General features: G+C 40.6%; 2 protein-coding genes across 2 annotated transcripts in view; one reads left to right on the forward strand and one right to left on the reverse strand.

Annotated features, from left to right (window-relative positions):
- GATM (glycine amidinotransferase) overlaps nucleotides 1–23,120 on the reverse strand; it is a 501,978-nt gene that overhangs the window by 98,798 nt on the left and 380,060 nt on the right. The gene's annotated exons all lie outside the window — the stretch shown is intronic.
- On the forward strand, nucleotides 1,886–18,327 carry AFG2B (AFG2 AAA ATPase homolog B). The gene is made up of 8 exons (XM_069105949.1): nucleotides 1,886–2,983; nucleotides 5,300–5,485; nucleotides 9,716–9,874; nucleotides 11,419–11,628; nucleotides 11,751–11,972; nucleotides 13,383–13,517; nucleotides 16,771–16,896; nucleotides 18,106–18,327. The coding sequence occupies exons 1-8, from the start codon at nucleotides 1,886–1,888 to the stop codon at nucleotides 18,268–18,270; spliced, it is 2,301 nt and encodes a 766-aa protein (XP_068962050.1). The 3' UTR covers nucleotides 18,271–18,327.

Genomic DNA, 23,120 nt, shown 5'->3' on the forward strand with positions numbered 1-23,120 from the left:
GCTTAGCGTTTAGCAATGTCATATCCACATACATACCTGCTGGATGATGAAGAAAAAAGAACATTAAACCTATATTTTCTTAAGTCTATATCAGATGGCATTCAATCTTCCATCTATTTTACTCCTCACTGCTCTGTAGGTAGATGGGTCTGTAGGGCACACTTCCATTAATAGGGGCCAAAATGATCTTCCTAAGGCACAGCTCTAACTATATCCCTGCCGGGCTTAAACACCTTTTCGTTGCTGTCTTATTTCATATTTCTCCCCTTCCTGGACTCTTATGCTCCATCCATACTGGAGTACTAGCCATTCTCTGGCCTCAGAATGACTTCTTTCACCCATTAGCCAGCACCTACACAAACTGCCCTCATGGCTGTAATGCAGTCCCTCATCTATCTCTTTCAAAGTCCCACCCTACCCCCATGATTAATGCCCCTTCCTCCTTTGAATTACCAGGCAGCATGGAGTAATGGTTGGGGACCTCCAAGGCTAGGAAGGTCTGGGCTCAATTCCTACATCTAACATACTGGGAGTGAGATCCTGCCTCTCTATGCCCTAGGCAGCTCTCAGAGATTATAAATTGCAGAGAAGGTGCTGATCTCCATTGGTGGAGGGAGTTTCCTCCTGGAAGTTCCCTATAATCAGTGAACTCAATCATCCAGTGCCCATCTCTCTCTTACTTATCTGTGTACATACATTAGAATGTAAGGTCTTTGAGGACAGAATCTGTTTCTCTTCCTTCTTTCCTTTCTTGCCTTGCACATGGCTAAGGAGTACTGATAAAGCACTGGCCTTGGAAACTTGAAGACTTGGGGCCAAATCTCACCTGTGTGATCCCGGGGAAGTTAACCTCTGAGCTTTGATGTATGAAATGGGGATAATACTGTTGGCATTCGGATAAAGTAAGATAATATATGCAAAATGTCCCTTCAAATGCTACACAAATGGGAGCTAGTGAGCAGTTGGAAGAGATCAAGAAAGCATTTGTTGAGCCTTTGCTCTGCTGAGCATTCAGCTAAAGAAATGAGCTGAATAGGATCGTACTTCTGGGTTCCCATGGGCATGACAACATCTTAAGATCTAGGGGAGAAACTTCGGAGACATGGAGTTGATAGAAGTGGGTTCAAACTTGTCTCTCTGCTACTTGTTTGGAGTGTGACTTTGGGCAAGTCACTTTACCTCTTGGGCCTCTGCTTCCTCATTTTTAAAATGAAGAGTAGAGGTAGTCTATGAATACTGTAGCAGGGGACAGGCACAACAGTAAATGTCAGTAAGCATGGACAAATCCTTAATAATGATGGCTAGCATTTATTTAAATGGCACTTAAAGGCTTGCAAAGAAAGCATCATCTGACTTAACCTTCACAACCCTGGGAGATAGGTCTTATTATTTTTCCCCTTTTAAAGAGGATGTAAATAAGGCAGAGAAAGGTTAAATGACTTGCCCAGGGTCACACAGTGTCCCAGGCTGCATTTGAACTTGGGTCTTCCTGACTACAGGTCCAAGGTTCGGTCCCCTGAGCGCTCCACCTAAGCGGTTTATTGGTTGAATCACATATTCCAGCTCTAAACGTACAGACCGAGGCTCCTACAACCCGGGGAGAAGCCAAGTGTGATACAACCAATCAGAAGCCATATGTAAATGATACCCAACCACAGAGCAGAGGCTACCTCGATCTCGGCTATCAAAGCCCACTGACTCTGGGTGCTTTGCAGTCTGAATCCACGACAATTGTTTGGCGCATGCGCAGCATCTTTTTCCGGCCCTTTGGCGGGGACCTGGGTGAGGGAAGGAAAGACTACGTCATCACACTGGGACGCGATTGGCCCACCGAGTGAGTGCTATGCAATGCAGGTTACATGCTGATTCCGACAACCCCGGCGCAATGGTCCCGGACTCGGGGCTCCCCATGGCAGATCCGCTTTTGAAGCTGCTACCGCCGGACGCCAGGGACCGCGGGACGCAGCGCTGCCGCCTGGGCCCTTCTGCCCTCCGCGCCCTGAGGGTCCGCTTGGGCGCCGCACTTACAGTCAACCTGCCCGACGGCGGCTCCTGCCTCTGCACTGCTTGGCCCCGGCGCGACTTATCCGACGGCTTCGTGCAGCTTGACCCGGGATGCGCGAGCCCCGGCGCGGCTACGGGGCTGTGGGATCCAGGTCGGAGCATCCGCTTGAGCAGCCTCCGCGCAGTGCCCTGCCCGCCTCTTCGGAGCGTCACGGTGTGGCCCGAGCTGCGGGAGCCGCCAGCTCCGGGCGGAGCCTCGAGCCGGGCCTCGCTCCTGGAGGCGGTGGAAGAGCTGCTGCGGAACCGGCCGGTCGGGATGCGTTCAGTGCTGACGGCTCCTCCGGGCTCCGCCGGCCCGGTGGCCGCCGTGCACGTGCTCGGGGGCGACCCCAGCCCTGAGCCCGCAGGGCTGGTCACGCCGCGCACCCGCGTGGAGCTGGGCGAGCCCTCGGTGCCCCCCGCGCCGGAGCCGCCCGCGGAGGCCACCCTGGGTGGGCTGGGCGAGGCGGCCGCCGCGCTGCGGGAGCTCCTGTGCCTTCCGCACCGGCACGCCCACTCCCTGGCGGCCCTCGGAGTCTCAGTTCCCCGAGGGCTCCTGCTCGTTGGGCCTCCCGGCGTGGGTAAGACGCAGCTGGTGAGGGCCGTGGCCCGGGAGGCGCGTGCCCGGCTGCTGGCTGTGAGTGGCCCGGAGCTGCAGGGCGCGCGGCCCGGCGAGACCGAGGAGAACTTGCGGCGGGTGTTTGCGCGGGCCCAAGAGCTGGCCCGGCGAGGGCCCGCCCTCCTCTTCATCGACGAGCTGGACGCTCTGTGTCCCCGGCGGGGCGGCTCGCGCGGAGCCCCCGAGAGCAGAGCCGTGGCGCAGGTGCTCACTCTGATGGACGGCGTGGGCAGCGAGCGTCGCGTGCTCCTGGTGGCCGCCACCAACCGGCCCGACGCCCTGGACCCGGCGCTGCGCAGGCCTGGCCGCCTGGACCGTGAGGTGAGAGCTCCGAGGGAGGGCGCGCAGGCCTGGGTTCGAGGCTGTGCCACCCGGGACTCGTCACCCGACCTCTCTGTGCGCTGAGCAGCCCTATAGGGCTCTGAGTTATGGAGAAGGTGCCAGCCTTCCTGGCAGAGGGAGACTCCTCAACTGGGGGTGCCCTAGAGCAAAGAAACCATAGTTCACAGTCATACAGCACTTTAGGGTTTTGCATAATGCTTTTTTAGCCTGTTTTATCCAATTTGATAGTTCCTGACCTGGTATCAAGAACACGAGGTCAAAGGTGGCCTAGGACAGTTTTAGTAATAATAGCTAACATTTATATAGTGCTTAATATGTGCCAGACATGACATGCTGAGTACTTTACAATTATTTGCTCATTGGATCCTCACAATTCTGGGAGGTAGGTGCTGTATTTTGCAGATGAAGAAATGGAGGCAAATGGAGGGTTAAGATGGTACTGGAAAGGTAGCATTTGAACTCTGGTATTCCTAAATTTAGCTGCTCTGCCACCTAACTACCTACTTTTAGCTGGATAACCCTGAGCAAGTCACTTAACCCCTCTCAGCCTCAGTCTCTTTAATCTGTAAAATGGGAATCATAGCACCAACATCTTAAGGCTGTTGTGGGGTTCACAGAGAGATACTGTAAATTCCTTTGCAGACCTTAAAGTGGTAGTCATCCTTATAATAGTCATCATAATCTTGCCAGTTGGGTTCTGCTGTTAACATCTCCAGTTTTTGCAAATGAAAAATTAGAAACTAATTTGCTGAAGTAGTGAGTGAGTATCTGAGACAAAATTGGAACCCTGGTCTTCCCGACAAGAAAGCTAGCATTCTAACCTCTTAGCTTTTAGGCCTGCTGCTAAAAGGAAGAGCCCTTACTGGCCATGAGGATGTATTTGCCCATTTCAATCCAGTTTCCAAGGACTGGTACAAAAGAATTTTACCCTTAGATATTTAATCTGCAATTCCTCTCTAATTTAGTTTTAGAGACTGGAGTATTGAGAGATCAAAAGTAATAGTTCCCATTAAGCAAGGATTGCATACCAGTTTTTTCTCAAAGCAGGCAACCAAGGCAGGTAATGTGTTACCCCATTTTTAAGAGGAGGAATGTAGGTCCATGTCACACATAGTAAATGGCAGAATCAGAACTAAAAGCCAAGTTTTCTGACTCCAAGATCCTGTATTTTTTTTGACTACTAATCAATATTAAATGCTCATTTCCTTAATGGAGTTTGAATGGTCCTCTAAAGTTGTGATATATATCTCACAGCATAGGATCATATTAAGATAAAGCTGTCTTGTTCATTTCCCAGCTATTCATTCTTCATTAATATCACTTTACTGAAAATTAAATCTATGCACTCAGCACTACTTTTTTAAATTGTCATTCTCTCTTTCCATATTTTTCTCTTGAATGTAGCTTATTGTATATTAGATGGTACTTCCAACAGTGTCTAAAGCTATATATTATGGACATGTAATGTTTTGATTTGTGTGTCATCTAATGGAAGGAGGGAAGGATTTCTAAAACTGGATTCCCTCGAGTACCGGTTAACTTACACAGCTTTTGGTTTCCCATTCTATGGGGAAACTTTTTAGAACTGTTGCTAGCAAATTCTTTGTTATAGGAGATAATACCCTGAGCCAGTAAGGATAGAAATTTAAGAGACAAAAATAGCAGCAAAAATTTATTTTAAGAAAAAAATTTTCATCATGAGCCTTTGTATTTAGGAATTTTTGTTAGTTTTAAAGGACTTTTAAAGAACATTTAACTGAACAACAACAAAGAGTCTGAGTTAAGTTTCTACCACCCTACTACCCAGAATTTATTGTTCATTCGTTTTCAGTAGTGTCCAACTCTTTTGTGACCCTATTTGAGATTTTCTTTGGAAAGATACTGGAGTGACTTGCCATGTCTTTATTTTACAGATGAAGAAACTGAGGCAAACAGGGTTAAGGGACTTGTCCAGAGTCACACAGCTAGTAAGTGTCTGAGGCCAGATTTGAACTCAGGAAGATGAGTGTTCCTGACCTCAGACCCAGCACTCTATCCACTGTGCCAGCTAGCTGCCCTACTACATAGAATGCCTGTCACAATCTCATTTGCAAAATTTTCAGCTAATGGTTTTCTGGGAGGATTAGAACTGTCCAATTCTTTTTTTTTAAACTGTCCAGTTTTTGACATTCTTTGTAGTGAGTGCTAAAATGCCTATTAATTTGAACTGCCAAAAAATTATGTGAGAAAATAGGAAAGCTTTAACTTCAAAAACTATATGAAGACTTCAATTTGTGGGGGTTTGTTTTACTTTAGATCATCATTGGGACTCCCACGCTGAAGCAAAGGAAAGATATTCTGCAAGTGATCACTTCCAAGATGCCAGTCTCCAGTAATGTGGATCTGCTTCACTTGGCAGAAATGACAACTGGCTACGTTGGAGCTGATCTGACAGCGCTCTGCCAAGAGGCTGCTATGCAGGCAATGCATCACACTGGTAAGGTATGAAGTTACTTGAGTGATGGAGCCTTTTTTACTGTAGACTTTAGTTATTCAGCAAGCACTTATTAAACACCTACTGCATGCTAGGCACTGTGCCTAGAAACGGGGCAAAAATATTCCTTACTCTCATGGAGCTTACAGTGTAATGGGGGAGAAAACATACAGAGAGCCATGTACAAACAAGATATATTTGGGATAAATTGGAAATAATCAACAGAGGGAAAGTTCTAGCATAAAGAAGCTTTTATATATGACCTTGGCAGCAATAGGGATCATGGTCGGATCTGCTGTGCTTGAGGAAGCTAGGTTTCACAACCAAGTGGATGGTGCATTGGAGGAGAGGGAGCCTTGAGGCAGGAAGACCCACCAGCAGGCTATTGCAGTAGTCTATACCTGAGTGTGAGGGCATTGACCAAGGTGGTGACTGTCAGAGGAGAGAATGGGGTGGGTATGAGAGATGCTCTGAAGATAGAATCCATAGAATTTGGCAGCTGATTGGGGGGTAAAAAAGAATTTTTAAGGGTAACTTTGAAGGTCTTTAATACTAGTTAATCAACGAACATTTTTAAAAAAATGCTGCGTGTGAGGCACTGTGCTCATCATATCGAGAAAGGCATAAACATAGTTCCTCCCCTCTCAAGGAATTCACATTCTGAAGGGAGAAAAAACATTCAAACCACTATAAATATACAAGATTTATACAGAATAATGGGAGATAAATGCTGGATGTTAGAGTGTTTAGAGTAAACTTTACAGTTGTGTAAAAGTAATGCCTTTTCAGCAGTGCCACACATTTTCCAGGAATTGAATCAGATGGGGAGGAAGCATTCGGTTCTGCTTGGAGGCAGATGGGTTGAATGTGTCAAAATTTTAAAATTTTTTGGTAGCTATTCTAAAGTGTAACAACTAGGCAGGCAGAGCTTCACATTTTTCAAATTTCCATTGTTCATTTATTTTCTTTCTCACTTTCTATAAAACATTTTCCAGCTAGTTTGGGTTTTCCTCATAGCTGAAACACAAAACTTGACCTAAATTTTGGGCCTGTATAACAGATGGTCACATCACTGAATTGAAACTGACCATAAACTTGGTCCACTTGGTGCTGAGAGGGGTGGTTGTAGGAGAGGAGAGGTCTCAGAGAGATTTATAACTAGGTCTGGGGAAGGAGAATGGGAACCTGGGCTTGACATTTGCTTTCATCTTCTCTTCTCTACTCCACTTCTCCCCAGACTTGTTCAACTTCCCTTTCTGAAATAGAATATAAGCTCCTTGAGAACAAGAATTGTCTTTTTCTGTCTTTTTTTTTTTTAATCCACATAGTGCTTAAAAATGCCTTTTTATTCATTTATTCATACTGAATTTTGGCCTCTTCATCACAACATACCATGCATCAACCAGTGTGACTTCCAATCATTTTTCCAGTCCCTCCTTTTACCATCTGCATTAGTGAATAAGTAGTGTTCATTTCTATTTCTAGCAGTTTTTGAATACCTTCAAGAAGGCCCCTTTTTCTTTAAGGAAACAGTGTCTAGATTTGGCAGCCCTAGGGGTTAAAGTGTTTTTCTTGGAGTCAGGAAGAACAAAGTTCAAATCCTGCCTTAGATATTTATGTGATCCTGGGCAAATCACTTAAACTCACTCAGTCTCCCTTTCTCCATCTATAAAATGGGGATAATAATAACACCTTTTTCTCAGACTTATGTTAAGTGTTAGATGAGGTGTATCAATCACTTTGCAAAAAGCTATGTAAGTGCTAGCTATTATTAGAAGAGTAATAGAGAATGAAATATCAGTGGGACAGAAAGAAGTATGTGGGAAGCTTTCCTTTATTCCATTTATGACTGCTGTTTGCTGGCTAGTTCCTAGAGTAGCTGCCTGTCGTGGGGCTAAGGAAAATACAGAAGGGCCCAGTTTTTATAGTGGCCTTCCCAGAGTAGCAGCACAGTAGAAGCACATAAATCACTTGGAGTTAAAATTAATGACTATAATAGCCTCTGCCATCCCAGTTGTTAATACTATAAGCATGGGAGAGGATTTGCTTCTTCTAGGCTATTTGAAGCAAGTGGCTTATGAGAACCTGGCTAAGGTTCCAACACTTTCTAGTGGATCGTGTTTTAAGGGCTGGTCAGAGAAAGTTCAACTGGTCCAGTCATGGGTGATCAGGAAAAAGTGGTCTTATCACACCAAGGAAAGAGCTAGCAGAGCTCCCTCTCTTTTCTTCCTTCCCTTTTTTTCTGTAGCACATTGCCTTCACCTCTATGCAAGGTCTGTTTTTTTCCCCCAGAATACTGGGTGATAGGAGGAAGTCATTTAAAGATGTAAACACAAAGACTTGTTACAGTGCCTAGTTCCTGGCCAGGTACACTAAGAAAGTCGGAGCCTTTACTTCTCCCTGGGGTGATGGCATTAGTGTTCTCAAGTTGGTTATCTAGAATTGTTTGAGTTATTTTCTTACACTCTCTCCATACCCTAGTAGTATGTTTGTGAGTAGGTAGCTAAAGTGAGTCAATTATTATAATAACTTGCATTTGTATAATGCTTTAAGATTTACAAAGTATTCAGTCAACTGGCTATGTTGGTGTCCTATTTGGGCAAATACTTGAATTGTCCCAGATTAGGGGCTTTGAAATAAATAAAATCTTAGCTTGGCTAAGACCTGCCTATTTTTGTTTTCCTCTTTAATGTTCCTCTTTTTTCTATCTCTTCCCCCCACCCCCCCACCTTTTTAAAACTATTCATAAAGCTTCTGGTAGTGGGTCTCAGCTTTCTTTATACCTGAGTCTTCATTGGAGAGAAATGTCCCCAGGATTAAATCTGTCATTAAACACTTCTGACATTTATTTTAAAATAAAGACATGAGTTGTTACACCTTAGTGTGCTAGTGAGTGTTCAACACAATTGATTGTAGAGTCAATGCTATGTGTAAGTAACATTTGAATCTCAGAGTCACTGAAAAAAGTAACAAGGTTGTGGCTTATCAGACTGGGAATTCTGTGAGTTTGTGTCAGTATGGAATATAGTTGAGAGAGAGCACTGGACCCAGAGTCAGCTGACCTGGGTGCTGGCCCCAGCCCTGCCCCATCAGGCTGTGTGGCTCTGGACAAGGGATTTCACCCCTCTGGCCCTCAACTTCCTGACTGATAAAGTGGAAGAATTGACTAGATGATATCAAAGTTTCTCTCTAACTCTAAAAGAAATAATGCTCTTTCACTTTGAACTATTTTTCTCTGATATGAGTTATAAAATGAAAATAGTATTTCACCCTAAATTTTGAAAAATATTCTATTTGTATAATTTCCATACCCTGGCATTTTAACTCATAAAGTGGAGGGGAAGGGGTTGAATTGAGTTGAGTCTGAGTTGAGTCTTGATCTGTTGTGAATAAAGATGAGGAAAAAAGCATTCAAAGAAATTTCAGTGAAGATTTCATGTATGAAGTGCTAGGGATTTGTAAGAAGAGAGCAAGCACAATCAATTGTCTTATATTTAAGTAGAATTTCCTGTCCTTAAAGTTTCAGGTTGGGAACTTAAGCATCTTTTTGGTCCAGGGAAAGGAGGATTGAGCAGCTGCCCAAGTGTCACTTCATGAGGTTGGTAATGGATTGGGAGCTTAAATAAATGCCTTATTAAGGGCAGTTACCACAGTTCATTGCTGATCAGACTGAAGAGCAGCTGAGGTAGAGGGGAAAGGGAGAAAGATGACATGGGGGAGAGACAAGTTGGCAAGGATCTAAACGTGTTCGTGACATCATGCAACTGGATGCTGTTACCTTTATGGTTTGCCCGTTGTTGTTAGTGGCACCAATAATGCTTATCTAGCTTTATGTAAAGTGTCTTCTGATGGAAATATGAAGTCACTGCAGAAATACAGTAGGAATTGCCAGATTATAAAAACTGGCATTTTTTAAGATCTCAGGAAGTCTTTGCTAAAAGGCAGTTTTATTTTTTTAGTAGGAAAAAAGGGGGAGGTAGAAATTTGTTGTGGGTGGCACATTTTTCTTGATTTTCTTAAAAATGGATTAGGGACAAGATATAAGAGGACAGTGCTTGAATAATTACAGAAATACAAAAATAGTAAACACTAGTACATGATAACCATGACTGCTTCACTAGATTTGACAATTACACAGTAGTTTTCTGTTCAGGAAAGTTTCAGTAGGGACTTACAAAAGATTGTTTATTATGCTAGACCTAACCCTTGACTTCTGGTTGTGCCTTTCCCCCCCACAGAATTCTGAAAATCCTGTGATTGATGCAGCAGATTTCTTTGAAGCCTTTAAAAAGATTCAGCCTTCTTCCTATCGAAGTTTCATTGGACTAACAGATGTTAAGCCAGTTAGCTGGGAGCAAATTGGTGGCCTTGAAGATGTGAAGTTAAAATTAAAGCAGGTAAAACGCAGAATCATTTTAAGATAGGAAAAACTATTGGTATTTCACTTATAATGAATAAAGAGTAGAAACAAATTTAAATGGTTCCTAAAAAGGATCATAGATTTTTAGCTGAAAGGGACCTCTGGGACCATGTAGTTCAGCCTTATTTTACAAATGAGGAAACTAAGGCCAAGAGAGATTAAGGGTCTTGCTCAAGGTCACACAGTTAATAATTAGTAATTATCAAAGGTAGTATTTGAACGCAGACCGTGAGTGTCCTCCACTGCTCTATGCTAGGCTCTCTCTTCTTTTCCCTCTATTCTGTCTCACTTGGTAATATGAGCTCCCATGGTACCATGTCATCTCTATGCATATTCCCATAGCTCTCTATCCATGCCTCATTCTCTCCTGAGCTCTACTCCTTATCACCAGCTATTTTTTGAATATTTCAAACAGGACATAGGCATATGGGCATCTCACTCAGTATACACAAAACAGAATTCATTATCTTCTTCCAAACTCCCCTATTTTTATTGAGGGCACCATCATTCTTCCAATCACCTAAGCTCTCAATGTCAGTGTCATTTTGAACTCTCGCTCTCCGAAAATCCATCCTGTTGTCTGATCTTGTCAAATCTACCTTCACAACATCTCTGGTATATGTTCCCTTCTCTCCTTTCACACAGCCATCACCTTTATAAAGGCCTTGATTACCTGCCCTGAAATATGAATTGGCCTTCTCATTGGTCTCCCTGCCTCAAACCTCTTCCCAAATGGGTTCATCTTCCATTCTGTTTCCAAAGTGATTTTCCTAAAGCACAGGTCCTAAAGCCATGTTTTGCCCTACTAAGAAAACTGCAGTAGCTTTCTTTTACTACCACCAACATCAAATATAAAATGTTCACTCTAGCATTTAAAGCTTTTCACAACCTTTGCAATCTTAAGGTTTTTTTCCCCCAATTTTATTTTTAGTAGTCTTCAAGTTTTACTTAACTTCTAGCACCGTTGGCCTACTTAACATTGTTTATACATCATAACTCCATGTCCCAGCTCTGCATTTTCAATGACTGACCCTTATTCCTGGCAGGCTCTTTCATTACATTGGGCTCCTAAGACTCCCTTTTAAGCCTCAGCTCATATCTCACCTTCTGCCAGGAGGCCTTTCTTGCTTTCTTCTCCTTTTCTTCCTTCTCCACTCCAGTCTCTTTCCTCTGAGATTTCCTTCCATTTACGCTTCATGTTTTAAGTGTGTATACTATTATTTGCTGACTGTCTTGCCCATTAGGTTGTTAGCTCCTTGGAAGCAAGGATTGAATTTACCTTTATATCCCTAGCACTTAGCACAGAGCCTGGCAGATGGTTAAGCACAGAAGCTTGTTGAATGAGACTCATTCCAGAATTAGTGTTCTTTCCACTATGAGAAATTATAAACAATGAAATCTTTTCATGCACTAAAGGTTTGGGTCCTAATACCTTTAAATATACATTTGAATTGTTTTTAAATGTATTGTTGTCTTACTGTTTTATGCTAAACTGCTCTTGGGGGGGGGGTTTATTTGTAGAGTGTTGAATGGCCTTTGAAATTCCCTCGGGAATTTGTGAGGATGGGCCTCAATCCACCTAAAGGTATTCTCCTTTATGGACCCCCAGGATGTGCTAAAACCACACTAGTGAGAGCTGTGGCCACAAGCTGTCATTGCTCTTTTGCATCTGTAAGTGCAGCTGATCTCTTCTCATCTTTTGTTGGTGATTCAGAAAAAGTCTTGGCTCAGGTATGTTATCTGTGGTGGTTTTTTTTTTCCTACAACTTTACTTTTACATCATTTTCCCCCTTTATTTCAGGTAACTTTGTAAAATACATCTTAATAAATGTAATTGTTTTCTTTTGTGATAGGTTTTTCGACAAGCAAGAGCTAATACTCCAGCAATTGTATTTTTGGATGAAATTGATTCAATCTTGGGATCCCGATCCATCAACAAAACTGAAAATGGTATTCAGGAGAGAGTTCTTTCTGTCCTCCTCAATGAATTGGATGGGGTTGGACTCAAGACAATAGAAAGAAGAGGAAATAAATTGAGGTTACAGGATAACTCTGAGGAGCAGAGAGAAAATGAGGTATTGTGTGTGTGTATACATATATATAAAGCCTTTCCTATGCTGGATTCATCATATAAAAATAATAAAGTAATTAACTGTTCAGTTTGGCCACATCTGTTTTTACATAAAATGTGACATGGATTGTAATTCTGCTAGAATGGTAGGGGAAGATTTTACAACATATTATATTGGTTCAGTCTAATTAGACCTTTGCTTTTTTTTGAAAGTTTAGAAGCAGAAAGTGCTGTGTAAACTGTTAGGGGAGTCAGCACAGGATAGAGGAGAGAGATCTGAACTTGGAATCTGAAGACCCAGGTTCAGTTTCTTGGACAAATAGCTAACTCTTTAACTTGTGTTTCTTCATCTGTAAAATGCAGACAATATTCCTGGTGCCTACTTCTCTGGATTGTTGTGAAGAAAATGGGTTGTTAATTATAAGCATAGAGTGCTATGTTAATGCAAGATATTTTTATTATCTAGTTAGGAGATAGATTCCTGCTGTTTTTAGTTCCCACTCTTCAGAAAGGAGCCTTTGCCCCAGACTGCTGGACTCTGGAGTTCTGGTCTGTGGTCTTATATAAACAGTTTTGGGTTGTAGTTGTTATTGTTTTTAAAGGGAAGGAGAGCCTCGCAGAATCTTTTAGTTATGGGATCTTAGAGTTTGAAGTCATTTAGTGTAACTTTTTTTTAATATCCTTGATGGATGATCACCTAGCTTCTGCTTAAAGACCCCTCCAGTGACTGAGAACTCATTACTTCTCAGAATGGCCAGTTCCATAGGGTTGACCCAGTAAAAGGAAGAACTTTTTCTGAAATCTGTCATCTTGTACCTTTCCACCTCCTAGGAGGCCTAGTTCTGCTATTTGGGGTAGTAGAGACGATCTCTTCTCTTTTACACAAGGCAGCCTTGCAGTTACTTTGACTACAGTGTTTTCATTCATTTCATGTCTAACTTCTCCAGGATAAATCTTGAACCTTATGCTTCCTTTTGTATTTTATTCTGATTCTTAGCATGGTGGTTGGCATATAGTAGGTGCTTAATAAATGCTTATTGGTTGATTATTCCATTATTCTACTTATACTATTAAGGCATTAGTAACATATTTATTCCCTTATAATAGTCCTGTGATGTAGGTAGAACAAGTAGTGTTACCACTATTTTATAGGTGAGAGAACTGAAGTGCCTGAATTTCCATAACTAAGATAAAGGAGCAGAGGTGGGATTCAAATCCAGGTCTTTGGGCATCATGTTAGTGCTCTTGCTTATATAACCATTGAAATCTTATGTGATGTTTCCAAGTGTAATTTTTTTCTTACTATTTACCTGGTTCTTCCAGGATCCTTCTTTCTTCTAATATACTCCATTTTACATGTGTATGTGTTTTAAAATTTGGTGACTTTCATCTGTGTACGTGTCTTTTCTTTCAGCTAGAGTTTCATGAGGTTTTTAATCAAAATGTCATGATAATTGCTGCAACAAACCGACCAGATGTATTAGATGATGCCTTATTACGACCTGGAAGACTAGACAAACTTATTTATATTCCACCTCCAGACCAGAAGGTAGATTATGTCTGTGTATGTGTATGTGTATGTGTATGTGTATACAACAAACTGGATTCCAAATATTTTTGCCTCTGTAATTGTGTATGAGGTCTTACTCTACTGCAGGCCTGTACAACCTGTGGCCGATTTCAGGCAGCCCGTGAAAAATGTAGAGGAAACTGTCCTCTTGGACCACCCAAAATCCTTTGGCATGTGGCCCACGGGCTACAGGTTGTACAGGCCTGATCTACACCTAGCCTTGTCTCAGGCCATATTTTGTTCTGCCTCTGTTGGTTTTTCTGTCATTGTTTGTCTTGTCAAAGAGATCCAAGCACATGGGTAGAGGCATCATCTTCTTCTAGTCTTGCAGCAACCACTGACTTAGTATTTTGCAACTAGAATGAGAGAACTGTAGAATAGAGGAATGTTGGCACTAACAGGTCCTTGGGGATAATATGGACTCAACCACTTCCATGTTTTATAGGTGAGGAAATTAGGACCTAATGAAATTCAGTGATTTGCTCCAGGATACAAACTAATTAATCCTTTGCCCTAGAAATATTCCCAGGTAACAGAGACTTTACTTACTCTGACATTAAATGCTGAAAAAGGCAAGAGAGTTCTTTTTCCTGGAATAGGCCTTCCTTGGTTAATGAAGGAGGGCTTAAAAAGCAAAGTAAAATTTAAAGGGCAAAATCAAACAAGTCAACAAGCATTAAGTACTTCCAATGTGTCAGGCACTGTGTGAGGTGCAAGAGATACAGATACAATGAATGATACACCCTACTTACCCAGAGTTAATACTCTTAAGGGGAAGACAAGTTCATATAGAAGTATTTAGAGAATAAATGCCAAATAATTCACTACAGAAGTCACATGAAGAAACCAGAGGTCTAGAATTTTGAAAGTGCAGAAAAAAATAGGATTGAGGGGGGGCCATTGCATTTCCAGGTTTCCAGTAATATCAAAATTAGTCAAGTACTGGTTAATAAGTGTAAGAGCAGAGCAGATAAGTGGAACAGACTAGATCAGCAAGTGAACAAACATCCCATCCGTCAAATGGGCAAAAATGAAGAGGCTGAAATGAAGTTGGAGAGGTATGAAAAGATAGGACCTCTAATGTGAATTGATCTGGCCATTCTGGAAGATCATTTAGAATTATTTGGAAAAAAACCCTAATTTGCTTGTATTCTGAACTGACACACCACTGAGCACATACCCCAAAGGGAGGTCAGTGACAGAAAAAAGGTCTCATATATGTCAAAATATCCATAGCAACACTTAGTGTGGTAGGAGGAAAAAACCTCTTTAAATGGATGCCCATTCATTGGAATATGTCTGAGCACATTGTAATATGAATGTAATGGAGTACTATTGTGTTTTAAGAAGTGACCCAAAAAGCTGTGAGCTGATCCAACTATTCTGGAGAGCAATTTGGAACTGTTCTCAAAGGGCTATAAAAATGTGCATACCCTTTGACCCAGCAATACCACTTCTAGGTCTGTATCCCAAAGAGATCATACAAATGGGAAAAGGACCCACATGTACAAAAATATTTATGGCAGCTCTTTTTGTGGTAGTCAAGAACTGGAAATCAAGGGGATGCCCATCAATTGGGGAATGACTGAACAAGTTGTGATATATGAATGTAATGGAATACTGTTTTGCTATAAGAAATGATGAACAGGCAGACTTCAGAAAATCCTGGAAAGACTTATATGAACTGATGCTGAGTGAAGGGAGCAGAGACAGGAGAACATTGTACACTGTAACAGCCACAGTGTGCAGTGACTGATTTTGATAGACTTAGCCCTTCTCAGCAATGCAAAGACCTAAAACAGTTCCAAAGGACTCATGATGGAAAATGCCATCCACATCCAGAGAAAGAACTATGGAGTCTGAATGCCGAGTGAAGCAGACTATTTTCTTTTTTTTCTATTTTTTTTAAAGCAATCGGGGTTAAGTAACTTGCTCAAGGTCACAGGGCCAAGTATTTCTGGGTGGGTAATAAGTGTCTGAGCCCAGATTCGATCCACATGTCATCCCGACACTGGAGCCGGTGCTCTTACTCACTGTGCTACCTGGCTGCCCCAAAGCAGACTATTTTCTTTCCTGTTTTGTTTTGTTTTCTTTCTCATGGTTTCTGCCATTCATTATAATTCTTGTATGCAATATGACTAATGTGAAAATGTATTTAATAGGAATGTATGTGTAGAGTCTATATCAGATTTCATGCTGTCATGGGGAGGGAGGTGGGAGAAATTTAGAACTTATGGAAGTAAATGTTGAAAACTAAAAGCAAATTAATTTTTTAAAAAAGAAATGACCCAGAGAAAAAGAAATGACAAATGTTAAAAAATTCGGAAAAGCGGGATATGTATGTTAAAGGTTTACAAAGCGCTTTATGTATGTTATCTCATTTGGTGCTAATTACATGAACCAGTCTCGATCCTGAACAACAGCTGAAACTCAGCTTTCTCTCTCTAGAAAAGTCAGGTGGGAGGAGAACTATTTATTCAGAATGGTTGATAGGCTAAGGTGTAGTTGCATTATCCATTGATTTTTGCTTAGTTTTTATTATTTGTATAACTGAGTGAATTGGGAGGTGTATAATTTGAGGGATAATGATTTTTAAAATCAATTTTTTTAAAAGAATGAAAAATTGCATTTGATTTTTATTACATTGATTACATAGCATTCATCCTGTGACAGACTAATTTATCTCTGCCTTGCCTTGTGGGATACTTTATTCTCTAAAAAAGTAGAGAAGAAGCTTTGTTCAATTAAGAATTAGGGTTTTTTAAAGTTAAATACATTCCAGTGCTGAGTTTTAAATACATTTTTTACATGTAAATTAAGTAATATGAAGCATTAACATTGGAATTCACTTTTTATAAATGAATTCTCCATCAAGACACCATGGTGGAGTGGAGAAAGTGTTGGACCCAAATCGGGAAAGACCTGGGTTTGAGTCCGATCTCATTCTTAACCAACTATGTGACCCTGGCCAAGTCATTTACCATCTCTCAGCCTCAGTCACCTCATCTATAAAATGGAGATATTAATGGTGCTTACTTCACAGGGTTGTTATGAGAATCAAATGAAATTCATATATGTCAAGCCCTTTGAAAATCTTCATGTGCCACATAAGTGTTACCTATTAAAATTATTAATGTAAACAATGTCATTTCTCTTTGCTTATAGTCGAACGGTTAAATATGTGTGTTCTTTAAGGAAGTTAATATTTTTGTATTTTTTACCTCTACCCTAGGACAGACTTTGTATTTTGAAAATCTGCACAAAAAATACACCTCTAGGTCCTGATGTGTGTTTAGAAAACTTAGCAGCAAAAACCTGTTTTTTCTCTGGAGCTGACCTTGGAAATCTCTGCAAGGAAGTAAGTTTTATTTGATAATCAGTGAGTAAACCTGTTATTCAGTGTGGTATAATGAGTTGTTTCAAACCATCTATTGTAATCCACCTGTCTCTAAATACCTAAGAACAAAGTTTGACAGTTTGTCCTATATCTCTTTGCTTGATACTTCCAGAAAAAGGAACCACTATCTTCCTCAGTCTTACCTTATTGCTTATTCACCATATTCTTCTCCTCTTGCTCAAGATACTTTCCCTGATAATAGAAGGGGGTTGGATTGAGGTGGAATTGTGGCCCACACAAACCTTGGTGATGGCATCCATCCTTTTTAAGGATTTAGAAGACAAGCTGGAATAGCATAGGTTGCCTAAAGAAAAAACTCTGCTTAGTCAAGCTTTATCCCCATTGTTATTCTCCTCAGTTGCCATCTACTAGCTCAGTGCAGTAATAAAAAAGATAGTAACCCCATTTAAATTCAGTTCTGGCATTTAGTTTTCCTACATTATGACATTTAAAAGAACTTTTAAAATGATTTAATTTCTTGAAATAGGAATGTTAATTTTGTTTTAATGATAGTATAAATACCTACAAGTATTAAATTGAGCCTTATAAAGTTTGGGAGAGACCATCTCACAAAATGTTAGGAAGATGGAATGTGTTATTCTAAGTATTTTAATTTTTTTTAAAAATTAGTGGTCGTGTCAGATCATTTTCTTGGTTTACAGTAGCTCTTCACAGCAAACTTAACTTGTACTTTTGTTCTGTTAAGGCCCTATCTGCTCTTAACATCTGCCTCTATTCTTCCCACTTTATTGTTGTTTAACCAAATTTACTGTCAGTTCCTTTTGTGTGTTCACTGCAGACACACTTGCCTGTGTGACTGCAGTGGAATAACGACTCCTGTCTGATTCTGTCATTCAACTCCTCTTACATAGGTAAGACCACTTCTCCTAGTGATCACTCACACACACACACACACATACTTATTTTCCCTTACTTCCTTTTATTATTTGTATCTTCAAGCCTACCTACATAGTAAAAGTACAATCTTCCCCATCTCCCCTCCCTGAAAAAAGTGAGACCATAACACAGAAGCATCACACATAGGGAATTCAACTTACATAGTATTTATATGCAATTAAGTTTTGAGTGTTTATTCCAGGAATTGTTCTGAATTTCTTGTTATAGGTTACAAAAGATAAAAGTTAACTTTATGGGGTTTTATTTTTACAGGCTGCTTTGCTGGCTCTAGAAGAAAACGGACTGGAAGCAACCACAGTGAGTCAGGAGCACTTTTTGAAATCCCTGAAGACTATAAAACCATCTTTACATCATCGAGATTTGACTCTTTGTGAAGGATTTCAAAAGCAAGAAATCACCAATTTAGAGAATCTTTAGATTACTTTCATAGTATTTGCCAAGAATAAACTAAAATATGTGGCATTTTTTTTCCTGCATTTCAGGTGGCTTTGTTATGTTTATGGCTTTGGAGAGGATGGGGATATGGGTCTAAGATCACCAGCTGTGTCTACAGAGAGCTCTTAGTAAAACATAATCTTGCTCCAGTGGTTACTTGTCCCCACCCACTACACAAACTGTTGAATTAGGTCATGGTGCCTGGAAAAGACAGTGAATGGGGCCTAAATTCAAATAACTACCTCTGCCAATCAATGTGGACAAGTCACTAAATGTCAGTGGGCCTCATTTTCCTCATCTGTAAAATTGAGAGGGTTGGACTGGGTGACCTGAGCTCCCTTCCATTTCCTTCAGACCTGCTGCCCCTGTTTGTCATACTGCATGACACATGTCAGCCACTTTCTACCAGTGGCTAACCATGAGCCCCAGTATTAGCTTGTGTCATCCCATTTTGGAGGCAGTGGCAACTTCTAGAAGAAGCAAAGAAGTCCAGCTAGCTATTGCCTTCTGTCCCCAGATTAGGAAGAAAGGGGTGACAGCTGGAATTGGATTCAGTGGAAATACTTACTGAGGTAAATTGGTCAATAGCCAGTTTCTTGTGGTTGCTCTGAGAAGGCTGGACAAGAGTAAATGAAACCCTTTGGACAGATACAGGTCATAAGCATAGGTGTCCTCTGTGCTGCACCTTCATTGGTCCACCTTTTCCTCTGAGGAGAAGTAAGTTGTGACTTGGTGCTGGCACATGCTACTTATAGGAATATACCTGGGTAGTCAAAAGTCCAAATAGTTCAAAACAAAAGGTAATTTTCATGAAGGTTGAATATTGTAAGATTAGTTTTAAGTTTTCATAATTTAAGTAAATTCATAACTATTAAGTAAATTAGTCTTACAGAGTAATACCTTACTAAGTTTTTTGGATTAGTTGGACTAGTTCACAGAGCACTAAAGCTATATGCATTTTTAGTGTACCAAGAAAAGGAATAAGATGTTTCCTAAGAGCTGTTCCATAGAGTGCTTAACCCAAACATTTCCAGTCCCTCTTGCCCCCACTCCCAGTCTTTCGGGCTAGTTCCCCAAGGTTTCGTTTTAGAGGTCCAGGGCCTTGTTCAACTAGAGCAAAGAAACACTGGGAGAAAGGGTACAATGGCTTGTCCTTCCTCCTTCCTCCTCCCACCCCGCCCTTAAAACTCATGTGGCTTCTAGAACCTGTTAATCCAGGCACCCTGAAGCCATATTTACTTTAGATCTGAAACACTGTGGCTATGCCAACTCCTAATAATTTAGGATGGTAGCTTGCCTCTCTGGGTCTGGGGCTCACCTCATGCTAACCCTGTCACATCCAAAATCCTGAGCCATGGCTTTAATAGTGTCCATGCCCTAAAATGCCAATTGATCAATTTGAAAGTATTTCAGTGCCTATCATGTGCCTGATGCTGTGCTACACTCCAGGAATAAATGGGGGAAAATGAAGTGGTATATAGGTAACTAGGTACATATATGGAGAGTAGATGGCAGGCATTAGCATCTAAGGGTATTGGAGAAATATACCTCCACCTCAGCCAATACATAATTGAAACAGATGATTAGCTAAAATTAATAAAACATGCAAAATGTGGTTTATGAGTTGAGCCTTGAAGGAAAAAGGCAGAGCATCTCATCCATAAGGGACAACCAGTGAAAATTCATGGGAGATGGAGTCTTGTATATAAGGAAATGCAAGTAGGCCACTGTAGCTGGTTCGAAGGATGCTAGGAAGGGAGTAATGTATAAAAAGATTGGAAAAGTAGAAAGGGGTCAGGTTATAAAGAGCTTTAATGTCAAATAGAAGACTATTTGGGGCAGCTTGGTGGCACAGTGAATAGCCAGTTAGGAGGACCTGGGTTCAGATCCAGCCTCACACAACACACAAAATAGCCATGTGACCTTGGGCAAGTCACTTAACCCCAATTGCCCTCCAAAAAGAAAAAAAAAAAGACTGATCTGGGAAAAGAAACACTGAACCCTTAGTAAGGAGAGTTAAAATCACCTGAATAGCCAAGGGGAGAAGAGATTGGAGAGGAGAAAGAATTGAGACAGGCTACTTAGAAGGCTATCGCAGTAGTCCAGGTGATGAGTAAGTTTTACTTACTCCAGGGGAGAGAAAAGAGGGAGAAGTTATGTCAGACCTTAATTATCATATATTTGTAAATGAATTCAAACTCGACTGCTTTCAAGTTCAGTATTTGAAATTCCTTTAATTAGTAGATTAGAATAATCTATCATTAGCATATTTTATGTAAGTTAATGCTGAAGTGGTTTTATAATATTTAACAACTGTTTGTCTCTACAATTAAGTAAAATATACCTCTCCCTAACAATTTTCCTCATGCTCCAATTAGCATAAACTCCAAATTGATGAGATAGAAATGAATTCGGTTTTACTATCATTAAATTCATACATTTACTTGATGGTTCTGAAGTAATATTGTGCATATGGTATTTTAAAAGAAGTTTTTATGTCTTGCTTATATGTTACCTTCATTTCTGATGATCTCACCTCCTCTATCCAGTGAGCCCTCTCTTGAAACAAAGAATAAAAAAGAAAGAAAAAAAGCAGTTTAGCAAAAACAACTAAGTCAACCATGTAAAACAATATAGTCAATAGATGTCACAAAGTGTTATCGGCGCTCCTGAGAAATGATAGCTTTTCAAGTATCTTTTGCTTTCACATACCTCTCCTTGGCAGGATTGTCTAAAGAAATTTTGTTTAGTTGTGCCTGATTCTTCATGACCCCATTGGAGTTTTCCTTGGCAAAGCTACTGGAATGGTTTGTCATTTCCTTCTCCAGTTCATTTACAGATGTGGAAACTGAGGCAAACAGTTTAAGTGACTTGTCTGGGGTCCCTTAGCTAATAAGGGTCTGAAGCCAGATTTGAACTCGGGAAAATTTGTCTTCCTGATTCCAGGCCTGGCCTCTATTTACTGTGCCATCTAGCTACTCTTGTCTAATAAAATAAATAAACAAACAAAAAAACAGGAACTAGATTAAAAGTTTAGAGACTTCAATTGTAGTCCCACCTCTGCCAGGAGCTGTATGATCTTGGTCAACTCACTGAGTCTCAGTCTTCTCATCTGCAAAAAGAAAAAAAAAAAGCATTAGAACAGATCTTCTCTAATGTCCCATCTCCCCCAGTCTGCTTTATATTGGCTATGGTGAATTATGCACATAATAGCATTAATACATCCATGACCTTTAAGCCAGATTTATCACTACTAAACATATGCCCCAAGGAGGTCGCTGATAAGATGAAAGTCCTTTTATGCACTAAAATATTTACAGCAGCATTTTTTGTTGTAGTAAAGAACTATCAATTAGGAGTAGCTAAACAAACTGGTATATGAAAGTAATGGAATATTACTGTCCTATAAGAAATAATGAACATGATGAACACAGAGGCACGTTTGTTCATGTTCAAGGAAAGACTTAACAAAAACCTATGCAGAGAGTAATAAGCAGAACCAAGAAAATAATATACAAAACAGCAATGCAAATGGAAAAAACCACAAAACAATCAAAAGTAAATGTTGTAAAATTATAATGAACAAACAGCTCCAAAGAAGAGACTGGAGAAGACCCTCCCCACTCCACTCCTTTGCAAAGTGGGAAGTCCATGATTATGGAACATTGCATACAATGAATTAGAGCACGAACCCTGGAGTCAGGAGGACCTGAGTTCAAATTTGATCTCAGACATGTGACACACCAGCTGCGTGACCTTGGGCAAATCACTTAACCCCAGTTGGCCTGCTTTCCCCCCTCAAAAAAACCCCCAAACATTGCATATATTTTCAGATTTTTAAAAATGTATTAATTGGATTTGCTATTTTCCCTCTTCTTTTTTTTTCTTTGGAAAAACTTTTATATTGGATAGCTCTCTGGAAAGGGGGAGGAGAAGGATACTTGAAGAAATTCTGGTGATATAAAACAGTATATCAAAAATTTATTTTTAAAAAAATGGCTATGATAAAATCAACATTACAGTGGAACTTGGAAAGACAGGTCTGCTACTGAGGTATCTTTTTTTCAAATGCTTTATTAACTTCTGATGTACATCATTCATTTTCATCAGATTTTGAGTTACAAATTTTCTCCCCATTTTTCCCCTACCCACAGCCCCAAAATAGCAATCCTACAGGATATCCCCTCCTCCAATCTGCTCCCTCCCATATATTCTCCCATACTCCCTTCCACTTTTCCAGTAGGGCATGGTGGATCTCTATGCCCCGGTGCCTGTATATCTTATTTCTCAATTACATGTAAAATACTATTAATAATAGTATATATATATATATATATATATATATATATATATATATATGTATGTATGTATGTATTTAAACATTTGATTTTAGAACTTTGAATTCCAGATTCATTCCCTTACTCCTTTGTCACCCATCCTTACTGGAAAGATAAGCCATTCAGTATATGTATATATATGTGTAGCTAATGCAAAACATTACCATAGTAGATATATTGTAAGACTGACTATATTCCCCTCCCTCCTATCCCACTTCCCACTTGTTCTATTCTCTACATTGATCCTGTCCCTTTTCAAAAGTGTGTACTTCCAACTGCCCTCCCCCCCAACCTGCCCTCCCTTCCATCATCCCCCCTCTCATCTGCTTCCCCCCTACTGTCCTGTAGGGTGAGATACTCTATTTAGTGTGTAGATACTCTATTTAGTGTGTAGGTCATTCTCTCCCTGAGCCAAATTCAATGAGAATAAGGTTGACCCATTCCCTTTTACCTTCCTATTCTTCCCCTCCATTGTAACCATTTTTCCTTGCCTCT

The sequence above is a fragment of the Petaurus breviceps genome, unplaced genomic scaffold, assembly GCF_028583685.1.
Source record: "Petaurus breviceps papuanus isolate PSGF00001 unplaced genomic scaffold, PetGlider_PUasm1.0 77, whole genome shotgun sequence".
Lineage (NCBI taxonomy): Eukaryota > Metazoa > Chordata > Mammalia > Diprotodontia > Petauridae > Petaurus > Petaurus breviceps.